This window comes from Symphalangus syndactylus, chromosome 24 (genome assembly GCF_028878055.3).
Source record: "Symphalangus syndactylus isolate Jambi chromosome 24, NHGRI_mSymSyn1-v2.1_pri, whole genome shotgun sequence".
Lineage (NCBI taxonomy): Eukaryota > Metazoa > Chordata > Mammalia > Primates > Hylobatidae > Symphalangus > Symphalangus syndactylus.
The window spans coordinates 35,599,094-35,611,691 of record NC_072446.2 but is presented as its reverse complement, the minus strand read 5'-3'; the positions used below and the strand labels follow the sequence as shown (position 1 = coordinate 35,611,691).

At 45.3% G+C, this 12,598-nt stretch overlaps 1 protein-coding gene and 1 long non-coding RNA gene across 7 annotated transcripts in view; one reads left to right on the top strand and one right to left on the bottom strand.

Annotated features, from left to right (window-relative positions):
- Window positions 1–11,672, bottom strand: part of SAMHD1 (SAM and HD domain containing deoxynucleoside triphosphate triphosphohydrolase 1) — a 60,685-nt gene extending 49,013 nt beyond the window's left edge. For 2 of the 6 annotated variants that reach the window (XM_055265153.2, XM_055265155.2), the window contains exons 1-3: window positions 11,211–11,553; window positions 6,795–6,861; window positions 1,074–1,146 (exon numbers count right to left, since the gene is read on the bottom strand). In XM_055265153.2, coding sequence (XP_055121128.1) covers window positions 1,074–1,146; window positions 6,795–6,861; window positions 11,211–11,418 — 348 coding nt within the window. In that variant the 5' untranslated portion in view covers window positions 11,419–11,553. Of the gene's footprint in view, window positions 1–1,073; window positions 1,147–6,794; window positions 6,862–11,210 lie in introns of all 6 variants that reach the window. The other 4 variants (XR_010119410.1, XR_010119409.1, XM_055265152.2 and 1 more) reach the window with 4 other exon arrangements.
- A 79-nt stretch (window positions 11,673–11,751) lies between these two features.
- Window positions 11,752–12,296, top strand: LOC129474180 (uncharacterized). The gene is made up of 2 exons (XR_008654468.2): window positions 11,752–11,949; window positions 12,019–12,296. It is a non-coding gene; the product is annotated as an uncharacterized lncRNA (long non-coding RNA).
- The last annotated feature ends 302 nt before the right edge of the window (window positions 12,297–12,598 follow it).

The following is a 12,598-nucleotide window of genomic DNA, read 5'->3' as shown; positions in this document are numbered from 1 at the left end:
TGGGTGGACCACTTGAGGTCAGGAGTTTGATACCAGCCTGGCCAACATGGTGAAACCCCAACTCTACTAAAAGTGCAAAAACATTATCCAGGTGTGGTGGTGTATTCCTGTAATCCCAGCTACTCGGGAGGCTGAGGCAGGAGAATCACTCGATCCTGAGAGGCAGAGGTTGCAGTGAGACAAGATAGTGCCACTGAGGCCCTACCTGGGTGACAGAGAGAGATTACATCTCAAAAAGAGGAAAAAAAAAAAAAGGCCAGGCTCTGTCTCAAAAAAATAAAATAAAGTTTAAAAAATATGTAAAACAATACTATACATTGTTTATAGATATACATAAATATGCAATAAGAGTAAAAACCATTCATGACAATGATAAACATCAAATTCAGGATGACACTTACTTCTAGGGAGGAAAGGATAGAAACATAATAAATAGAAACAGGGCCAGGCGTGGGGGCTCACATCCATAATCTTAGCACTTTGGGAGGCCAAGGCAGGTCAATCTCTTGAGCCCAGGAGTGTGAGACCAGCCTGAGCAACATAGAAAGACCCCGTCTCTATAAAAAATACAAAAATTAGCCAGGTGTGGTGGCGTGCACCCATAGTCCAAGCTACTGGGGTGGCTGAGATGGAAGGATCACTTGAGCCAGGGAGACGGAGGTTGGAGTGAGCTGAGATGGCGCCACTGTACTCCAGCCTAGATGACAGAGCAAGATCACATTTCATTAAAAAAAAAAAAAAAAAAAAAAAGAATGTACAAAGGAGGTCTTCAATAGTTTCTAATATTTTGCTCTAAAAATAACAGACTTGAAGCAAATTAGGCAAAATATTAATATTTGACAAGTTGGGTAGTGGTCTACTTATGCTTTTCTGTATGCTTAACATATTTTAGTTCTTCTGATTTAAATACTCTGTGCTCATTTTAGAAAGTGCAGAAAGTTTAGAAAAGATCCACTATTCACAATTCTATCACTGAGAAGCAGATTTCCTCCTATTCTCTTCAAAATGAATTTTACATAATTGAGTTATATCACTTTATATTCAAAAAACATAACAAACTCAGATCCTCTTACCTTCATTGTATCAATCTGGACTTGACCCAATTGCTGGATATAACTAAGCAGCTTCTTCCTCTCCCCCAAGGAACTAAAATTACAATAGGATAAGCAAGTCTATCATTATTTGCTTAATAATAATCCCTGCAGTATATGGCAGACATAATAAACTTTAGATTACCTACACTAACAGAGAAGTTAGATTGGAGGGAACAATCAATAATTCAAACACACTCCTCCTAGAAACTCTGTCCGTCCTTTGCTGCTAAGATAGGGAAGCCTCCTGCTGAATCAATGGAGGCCTCCCCCAGCCTTCTGTCCTTGACCCTCTTCTCTCTTGGTAAACTGAAGACTTGAAAAACTCCACATCTCCATGTCTACTCAATGCTCAAGCTGTACTTCATTTTAACCAAACTGAAGTCAACATCTACCCTCATAATCCTGGATTGATTTATGAGCACCAGGTATGACTCAAGCATGAGTGAAATACATATGAAGGCTTTAACTTTATTTATATTCCTTTTCCACTGTCAGTAATCCCTCACAATGCTCCAGTTTCAAGAAAATACGTAATGGGAATTAAATTTGAACTGCTTGAAGTCCTGTGATTCATTATCCTGCTTCATTTACAATTACTAGTTGGGCCCAGCATATCATCCTCCCTCCTGGATGAGAGTGCAGGCAAAGGGTTTTACTGATCTACTAGCTAACCAGATTGAAAAAAAGTATCTTTCTGTAAGTCATACATAGACCGGGAGTCAGAGGCACTACACTGGCCTCTATGGGGCACACTGAGACCCATGGTAATAAGAACACTTAAGAATAATTTCTTGGGATACATAGAAGCATTATTACAGCTGATAAACTAAAGCAGCATATTTCATGTTTTCCTATTCCTCTATCCTCATCAGTTTGACATAACAAGCACAGTGCAAAGCCAGGCTTTCAGAAGTACTTATAGGTGGACTCAGTTTAAGGGGAATCACATAGTTGAGCATAACCAGAGTCATAGCATAAAATATCAAACCTAAACTAACCCCATGGCCACTTAGCATTTCCCTAAACTGACACTTGGTATTCATCACTTAAAACCCCAAAATCGGCTGGGCGCAGTGGCTCACACCTGTAATCCCAGCACTTTGGGAGGCCGAGGCAGGCGGATCACCTGAGGTTGGGAGTTTGAGACAAGCCTGACTAACACGGAGAAACCCCGTCTCTACTAAAAATACAAAATTAGCCAGGCGTGGTGGTGGCACATGCCTGTAATCCCAGCTACTTGGGAGGCTGAGGCAGGAGAATTGCTTGAACCCGGGAGGCGGAGATTGTGGTGAGCCGAGATCGCGCCATTGCACTCCTGCCTGGGCAACAAGAGCAAAACTCCATCTCAAAAACAAAACAAAACAAAACAAAACAAAACAAAACAAAACAAAAATCACTGATTAGAGTATATAAAATAACCACCCGAAACCAGGGGGTTGTTATGTTTTGTTTAGCAAAGGATATGGCATTAAATAAAGATTTAAAGAAGTCATGGGCCAGGATATCTAGACTATAAAAGAATTTTATTCCTGTGTTCCAATATTTCTGAAATTTAATGCTTCTTACAAATGACATGTATATTTAATGTGACAATGTTTCTAACTTCTTTTTTTTTTTGAAATGGAGTCTTACTCTGTCGCCCAGGCTGGCGTGCAGTGACACGATCTTGGCTCACTGCAAGCTCCACCTCCCGGGTTCATGCCATTCTCCCGCCTCAGACTCCCGAGTAGCTGGGACTACAGCCGCGCACCACCACGCCCAGCTAATTTCTTTTTTGTTTTTGTATTTTTAGTAGAAACAGGGTTTCACCGTGTTAGCCAGGATGGTCTTGATCTCCTGACCTCGTGATCCGCCCGCCTCGGCCTCCCAAAGTGCTGGGATTACAGGCCTCAGCCACCAAGCCTGGCCTGTTTCTTACTTCTTAAAAAAACCTTTATAAATCAATGGTTGTTCATAAAATTGAGGGCCTACTAGGAGTGCTTGTCTAAGCTGGATTCTCCCTAGAAAGCAGGGTCCAGGATAAGAGCTTGCAAGTAATTAATCTTGGGGTGTGAACTCTGGGCACAGGGATTGGGGGGCCTAGGGAGGGTAAAATAGGAAATTAGGTAAAAACAGTACAAAGGTCCAATAACAAGTTGATTGCAAGGTATTACCATGAGCAACTGGACGGAGTGGTGGGTAGAGCTAATCCCACTGGCAATCTGTAAGGCAGCACTGGCCAGTAGAACTTTCTGTGATGATGGAAATGTTGTATATCTGCTCTGTCCAACACAGTAGCCATTGGCCATAGTGACTACTAAGTACTTGAAATATGGCTAGTGTAACTGAGGAATTTTTTATTTAATTTACTTCTAATTAATTTAAACATGAAGCTAGTTGTTATTATACAGAACAATACAGCTCTAAGGAGTCCTACAGAATTTGAGTTACGAGGTGGGGCACAGAGATGTCCAATATAGTGTTCCTTCTGGAATTTTGTCTGTTTTGTTCACTCATGTGCCCCAAGTTCATGGAAGAATGCCTAGTACATAGTGAGCTTTCCAAAAATATTCACTGAATGAATCAATAGCACTTGGGTCCACAAAGATGCACATGGCACCCTTGAAAAGAAAGACTGTATTAGAACGAATTCCATTCAGGTCAAATAGTAAGCAAGTATTATATACAAGAAATAAGTAGTAAGGGAGACATTGAGAGGACTGAGTGGGCTGAAATATGGTTATGAAACAGCCATGCCAAGCACAGTGGCTCATGCCTGTAATCCCAGCACTTTGGGAGGCTGAGGCGGGCAGATCACGAGGTCAGGCGTTCAAGACCACCCTGGCCAACATAGTGAAACCCTGTCTCTACTAAAAATACAAAAATTAGCCGGGCATGGTGGTGCACACCTGTAGTCCCAGCTACTCGGGAGGCTGAGGTGGTAGAATCACTTGAACCTGGGAGGTGGAGGTTGCAGTGAGCCGAGATCACGCCACTGCACTCCAGCCTGAGTGACAGAGCAAGACTCCATCTCAAAAAAAAAAACAATTTTGGGAGGCCTGAGGTGGGCAGATCACAAGATCAGGAGATTGAGACCATCCTGGCTAATACAATGAAACCCCGTCTTCACTAAAAAATACAAAAAATTAGCCGGCGTGGTGGCACACGCTGGTAGTCCCAGCTACTTAGGAGGCTGAGGCAGGAGAATCGCTTGAACCTGGGAGGCGGTGGCTGCAGTGAGCTGAGATTGTACCACTGCACTCGAACCCCAGCCTGGGCAACAGAGTGAGACTTCGTCTCAAAAAAAAAAAAAAAAAAAAAAACAACCAACAAAAAAGGAAAGGGCCAAGATGAGGTCCCTGGAGATTCTGATCCAAAGGATATTTATTGGAAGTCAGTTAAATGTTCTACAGTGATCTTGTTTCACAATGTACTTCTGTTATCAATTACTAAGCAACAGTGAAGTAATTCAGTATAATCCTTTGTTTTGATTCTTTGGTTACTGTTACCACAAACAACATGTAACTAAGTAAAATTTCAGAAGAGAAGGCCATATTTCCCCACTGTTGCCAATTCTCTAATAGAAACAAAATCTTCATTTTAAGAAGTATTTAAGGCCGGGCACAGTGGCTCACGCCTATAATCCCAGCACTTTGGGAGGCTGAGGTGGGTGGATCACCTGAGGTCGGGAGTTCGAGACCAGCCTGACTAACATGGAGAAACCCCATCTCTACTAAAAATACAAAATTAGCTGGGCGTGGTGGCGCATGCCTGTAATCCCAGCTACTCGGGAGGCTGAGGCAGGAGAATCGCTTGAACCTGGAGGCAGAGGTTGCGGTGAGCTGAGATCATGCCATTGCACTCCAGCCTGGGCAACAAGAGCGAAACTCCATCTCAAAAAAAAAAAAAGAAGTATTTAAGCACCAGATCCTCAACTGAGATCTTTACAGGAGCCCCACTCTAATCTAGACCCTAGAACCTACAGCCATACACAGAGATGGATCTATGTAACTATGTATGTATGTATGTATGTATTTATGTATCAATCTATCTACCTACCTACCTATCTACCTACCTATCTGAGACAGGGTCTTATTCTGCTGCCCAAGCTGGAGTCCAGGAGCTTATCATAGATCATTGAAACCTTGAACTCCTGGGCTCAAGGGATCTTCCTGCTTCAGCCTCCTGAGTAGGTGGGACTACAGGTGCATGCACAGTACCTGGCTAATTTTTTAATTTTCTGTATCACTATCTATAAAATTTACTAAGGGTTAATCATATGCTTCAACACTTTATGTACATCATCTCGTTATTGTTATCCATTTTACAGGTACAGAAATTGAAGGGTTAAATGACTTCTCCCAAATTATACAACTAAAAAGTGCCTGTTTTGCATAGTGTCTTCAAATCTAATACCAGGGCATATTCCAATCTTTAGCAAAACCTAGAAATATGCTCAAGATAGGGAAGTAGCCTTGATTTTCTTACCAACATTTTTTTCCCTATTGGTTCTTATATATTTCCCAGTGTGTATAATTCAATTATTCTGAACTTAAGAGTAGAAAGTTGGTCACTACAAACTTGATGAAGGTTTGTTTGCAAAATTATTTAAAATAGGAATAAGGCCGGACACGGTGGCTTACGCCTGTAATCTCAGCAGTTTGGGAGGCCAAGGAAGGCAGATCACCTTAGGTCAGAAGTTCGAGACCAGCCTGGCCAACATGGTGAAACCCTGTCTCTACTAAAAATACAAAACAGCCGGGCATGGTGGTGCATGCCTGTAATCCCAGCTACTGAGGAAGCTGAGGCAGGAGAATGGCTTGAACCCGGGGGGTTCAGTGAGCCGAGATCACACCATTGCATTCCAGTCTGTGTGACAGAGTGAGACTCTGTCTCAAAAAATAAATAAACAAATAAAATTTAAAATAAACTAAAATAGGAATAAACAGTAATAGCAAACATAGGATTTGTACAGTGAAAACAAACAGTAGGTGGCCAGGTGCGGTGGCTCACATCTGTAATCTCAGCACTTTGGGAGGCTGAGGCGGGTGGATCACTTGAGGCCAGGAGTTCAAGACCAGTCTGGCCAACATGGTGAAGACTCATCTCTACTAAAAGTACAAAAATCAGTGGGGCAGCCGGGCGCGGTAATCCCAGCACTTTGGGAGGCCGAGGCGGGCAGATCACGAGGTCAGGAGATCGAGATCATCCTGGCTAACATGGTGAAACCCTGTGCCTACTAAAAATACAAAAAATTAGCTGGGCGTGGTGGCAGGTGCCTGTAGTCCCAGCTACTCGGGAGGCTGAGGCAGGAGCATGGCGTGAACCCAGGAGGTGGAGCTTGCAGTGAGCCAAGATCACACCACTGCACTTCAGCCTAGGTGACAGAGTGAGACTCTGTCTCAAAAAAAAAAAAAAATTAATGGGGCATGGTGGTGGGCACCTGTAATCCTAGCTACTCAGGAGGCTGAGGCAGGATAATAACTTGAAGCCGGGAGGTGGAGGTTGCAGTGAGCCGAGATACTCCAGCCTGGGTGAACAAGAGACTGTCTCAAAAAAAACAAACGAACAAACAAAACCAGTGGGCAAGGGATTCTGCTGTTTTAAAGCACTTCACAGATTTAAAATGAGGACAGTTTATATCAGAGATTTTGGGCTTTGTCCCTGAAAGATGGATAAAGTGTGTTTGGTTATAAATGTGAATTTATTCTTCATTCTTACCTTACTCCAAGATTTTCAAAATGAGACTCATCAAGACAGGGCAGTAATGAGCCTGTGATTTTGTTTTCTATGGAAGAAAAAAGACATATTCAATGTATACACCATATGCTTTTCATTTTCTTTCAATTTGGATCCACCAACATTTACCCAGATCCACACAGTTGAGTACCCACTACACGCAAAGGACTGTGACAAGTACCACTTTTTTGATCTGCTACTTGTAAAGACTTAATTAAATAACTAAACCAAGAAGCATTTTTTGATAAATCACGTGAAAAGTTCAAAATTATTTGTGTAAATTAGTTCCAAAAAAAATCAGTTGCAAAAAGGAAAGTGAAACCTGACTACCTGTTGGGGTTTTGCCAGGTCAGCAGCTTCCTTTTAAACAGGAAAGGTTTGAGTTGGGGAGGGAAGGAAACCTAAGTCTACTGTTCTTAGAATTAACAAGTTAGAACCATGGATTCAAGAGTGCTTAAAGTGTTGATTTTTCTCAAACATCCTGGGAAAGCACTCAATACTCCGTGATTTCAAAGAGTTCTCTCTCTGTCTCTCTCTCTCTGTGTGTGTGTATGTTGTTGGGTTTTTCCCTTTCTCTTTCTATACAATTAATTCTAATCTTTCCTGACCTCAAATTCCAGAACTCTGGACTATTTTCTTTTATTTTCTTTGAGATAGGGTTTTGCTTTGTTGCCCAGGTTGGAGTGCAGTGGTGCGATCACAGCTCACTGCAGCCTTGACCTTGACCTCCTGGGCTCAAGCGATCCTCCTGCCTCAGCCTCCTGAGTAGCCGGGACCACAGGCGTGTGCCACTGCACCTAGCTAATTTTTATTTTTATTTTTATTTTTTGTAAAGTTGAGGTCTCCTGATGTTGCCCAGGCTGGTCTTGAACTCTTGGGCTCAAGTGATCTTCCCACATTGGCCAAAGTGCTGGGATTATAGGTGTGAGCCACTGGGCCAGGCCTCCAGCGGTTTTTGATGAGAACACTTGTTAAGGTATAGACCACATGAGTTCTGGAGTCCAAAGACCTAACCTTAAAAAATCTAGCTCTTTTTTGTAGTGGTGTGATCTCTGAAAAGTTACTTTACATCTTTGGGCCTCGCATACATCATCGGTAAAATGTGTTGAGTGTAGCAACTTATTTCAGACTTCTTGTGAGGCTGTATTCCATAATGAGAAAAGGGACTGTACCTCGTGCTTGGCTTGTCAAAAAAAAAAAAAAAAACGGACTTAGATAGAGACTTTTTTTTTTTTTTTTTTCCGAGATAGAGTCTTACTCTGTCACCCAGGCTGCAGTGCAGTGGCACGATTTTGGCCCATTGCAACCTCCGCCTCCCGGGTTCAAGCGATTCTCCTGCCTCAGCTTCCCAAGTAGCTGGGATTACAGGCACATACCACCATGCCTGGCTAATTTTTGTATTTTTGGTAGAGACGGGGTTTCACCATGTTGGCCAGGCTAGGCTTGAATTCCTGACCTTAGGTGATCTGCCTGCCTTGGCCTTCCAAAGTGCTGGGATTACAGGCGTGAGCCACTGTGCCCGGCCAAGAGAAACTTTATTAGAAAGAAAGACTATTGCTGGTCGGGCGCGGTGGCTCACACCTGTAATCCCAGCACTTTGGGAGGCCAAGGCATGTGAATCATCAAGTCAAGAGATTAAGACCATCCTGGCCAACATGGTGAAACCCCATCTTTACTAAAAATACAAAAATTAGCCGGGCGTGGTGGTGGGCACCTGTAGTCCCAGCTACTCAGGAGGCTGAGGCAGGAGAATTGCTTGAACCCAGGAGGCAGAGGTTGCAGTGAGCCAAGATCACGCCACTGCATTCCAGCCTGGCGGCAGAGTGAGACTGTCTCAAAGAAAAAAAAAAAAAGAAAGAAAGAAAATAAAAGAAAAAAAAGAAAGACTATTGCTATAGAGAGAAAGCTCCAATATCAGATATCTGCAAGAGGCTCAGGAATCAAACACACAGGCCGGCCGGGTGCGGTGGCTCACGCCTGTAATCCCAGCACTTTGGGAGGCAGAGGCGGATGGATCACTTGAAGACAGGAGTTGGAGACCAGCCTGGCCAACATGGTGAAACCCTGTCTCTACTAAAAATACAAAATTTGCCAGGCATGGTGGCGTGCACATGCAATCCCAGCAACTAGGGAGGCTGAGGCAGGAGAACCGCTTAAACCCAAGAGGCAGAGGTTGCAGTGAGTCGAGATTGTGCCAGTGCACTTCAGCCTGCGTGACAGAGCGAGACTCTATCTCAGAAAAAAAAAATAAAATAAAAATAAAATGAAAATAAATTAAAAAAAATAATCAAACAGAGGCCCAAGAACCAAACAGAGGTTGGGTGCGGTGGCTCACACTTGTAATCCCAGCACTTTAGGAGGCCGAGGAGGGTGGATGATAACTCGAAGCCAAGAGTTTGAGACCAGCCTGGCCAACATGGCAAAACCCTGTCTCTAATTTAAAAAAAAAAAAAAAAAAAAATGCGGCCGGGCGCGGTGGCTCATGACTGTAATCCCAGCACTTTGGGAGGCTGAGGCAGGCCGGTCACGAGTTCAGGAGATGGAGACCATCCTGGCCAACATGGTGAAACCCCATCTCTACTAAAAATACAAAAAAATTAGCTGGGCGTGGTGGCGCATGCCTGTAATTCCAGCTACTCGGGAGGCTGAGGCAGGAGAATGGCTTGAACCAGGCAGTTAGAGGTTGCACTGGGCCGAGATGGCGCCACTGCACTCCAGCCTGGCGACAGAGTGAGACTCCGTCTCAAAAAAAAAAAAGAATCCAACAGAAAATGGGTCTTCTTTTATATGATAAAGGATGGGCAAGCAGAAATAAGCAGACTCTTTGGAAGGGAACCTGGACGAGCAAGGGAAAATGAGCAGTGTAGCCCAACAGGACAGTATCCTACTGTGGTCAGCCGGTTCTCAAAAGAAACTGATCAGAGGAGGCATATTCCACTGCTTTAGTGCCTGCCTGCTCAGATCTGGGGGTAAGCAAGAGTTGAGGGGCCCATAAGGGAAGAGAGAAGTCTGAATAAAGTTTGGTCAAGACAAAGCAGAAGGTAAGACATGAGCAATTGGGAACAGTTCGTCAGTTTTTACCAAATGAAAGCACATTGTGTCTTTGATAGCACTAGGTTGTGGGTTTAAGAGAACACACATCATTCTGGAGGGTAACGAGTTAATCTACAGATCACTGAAACAGAGAGCCAACCACATTTTGAGACAGAAAATCTGGAACTACTTCACTCCACTTGTTGCTAGTCAAAGAAAATAAAGTAATAATCCATCCCAACAGTGGAGGGAAACGAAAGGGAAAAGGGGGAAGAAAAAAAAAAAAGGAGAAATGCAATTTCCCATACCCATTCAAGCTATCTTTGGGTCCTGAACCACTAATGTTCCTCCTACCCCAGTTTCCAACCTAGCCAAACAGGGCTCCACCTAACAAATGCAAAAATTTACTAAATTTGCAAATCCCAACCCCCAAAGAATCACTTTCCTGTTGGACACCTAGAGGATATAAGGCAGGAGTCAAATCTCACACCCACCACAAAAAGTTGAGTAGACTTCACAGGGATGGATGCTTGGATACGAATCAGTAAAATATGATTAAAACTCAACCTAAACACTTCTCCAGGTGATGTGGCCAAATTGTGGCATACTGGGGATTCAGTGGTCAACTGAATAACCCCGAGGTTCAGATTTTGGAGGGGAACCTGCTTTTAAAGAGCAAAACATGATCCTTACCATGTTCTGCAAGTGCAGTCAACACATGCCTATCGGGCGCTACTGGGATGCCAAGGAAGGTGATGGGAATTCAGAGATTAACCAAGCCAGTTCCTTCCCCTTCAGGAAAAGCCTCAATTCAGGGAGGAAACCGAAACCTAAAAGCCCCAGAACATCCTCTGATGTGGCAAGTGTTCAAGGAGCTGCGGTTAGCGCGGAGGGGTCCCGCGAGCCTGGATGACAGCAAGCCGCCCACCAAGGTCTGGGGAAAAAATCTCCTTCTAACTAAAAAAAAGGGACCCGAGTCTCGCCTGTCCGGCGCCGGGGTGGCAAGTTAGTGAAGAAACCCACGAGAGTGAGATCCCAATCTACGACTGCCCCTCCCAGGTCCTCAATCCCGGGAGCCTGCTCCCATCCTACGGATCGCCTACCCCAGGAGACCCATGTCTTCTTCCTCCGCCTCGGGGAGTCAGTCCCGGGCGCCCCATGCCGCAGGCCCTCCTGGGAACCCCCGCCGCAGGACTCCCTCCCCCGCCTCGGGTCTTCCCTCCCTCGGCGCCCCCAGCGCAGGTCCGCCCTCCCGGGTGCCTCCCGCCGCAAGGCTCGCTCCTCGGCCTGGGTTCTGTGGTGGGGCCCCCTCCCCCGCGCCCCAGGTCGCCGCCCCTCGCCCCTCAGCCCCTCCGGAGCCGCTACCTCGGATGTTCTTCAGCAGCACCGGCTCTTCAAAGCCACCGCGCCTGAGGAAGGAGCACACCTGCTCCGGACCCCATGTCTTGTAGTCGGGATGGAGTTCCAGGCCCGGGGACCAGTCTGCCTCTGCGGAAGGGGTGCTTGAGGGGGTTCTCGGGCTGTCATCGCAACGGGGCCGCTTGGAGGGCTGCTCGGAGTCGGCTCGCTGCATGGCTACACCTGGCGTCCGGCACAGCAGTCAAGAACCTCGGCGCCGGACCCGCGCGCAGGCGCACTGACAGCAGGGCCCTGGCGGGGAGTCCAAGGAGTATTGGCAGCCTATTGGCCTCCTGCGCAGGCTCACTGACAGTTGAGCCCTTCGGGCAGGGCAGCCTAGCGGCTCTTGCCTTGGGTTCCCTGCGCAGGCGCAGTGGCAGTCCAGTCGTCAAATCAATCCCGCCAGGACGCTGGACGTGAACGCGAAAGGGCGTGGCTAGAAGCAGAACTGAGGGCAGTGCTGGTGGAAGGAGGGAGGAAAGAGCGCGCCTGGCACCGCACCCCCAATTAGGGGCTCATCTAGTGAATTGGGGGTATTCTTCGAATGAGTACACTACCCGCCGCACCTTAGCCGGGTTTCAGATGCCCCAAACTTAAAAGAAACCTAAAAGGCCGTCAGGCTGCCAGCACCTTCCCAGTGAAGACAGAAACAGTCAAGGTGCTGAACTGGAAGAACCCGGAATGATTTCAAATGTGACTTAAGGGTGTCTTCATTCCACAGTATTGCTGGTCAACTAGAGGGCCCTGGGATACCTGTTGTCTGGTGTCCACACAGGTGGGGACTTCGGACTTCTTTCCAACTGGAGACAGAGCCCTCCATCCCAACTGCATTCCCAGAGGAAGGAAAGTGGCCAATCTGATTACTTAAAATTTAACTTCTGAGGACTTTTACTGCCTGGTTGTAACGGCATGTGAAAATGGCAGGCATTTTCCCATCACTTAACCCCTCTGCGGCAGGGCTCAAACTTCTCTATAAATACTGGTCCATTCAATTGCCTGGTAAAAGGACATATCACTATTACTGCTAATAAAGCCAACACACCTTCCCAGCAACCAAGCCATAGACCTGTTTAGGGGGTCAAGGACGAATGAGGCGGATTAGCTTATCATCAAGCAGTATGAACTAGTGGTCTACTGGTGAGCCAAAATATTATTTGCAAACAGAGCTTTACTGTGTGCCAGGCACGGTTCTAAGGGCTTTACAAATATAAAATAATTTTATATTTATACATAATAATGAATTAAATACATTCATTAAATTAAATATTAAATAATTTTTATAACTTCTAAGGGTTTTACAAATATTGTAAAGTTCTAAGGGCTTTACACATATTACTTCATTTAATTATCACAAT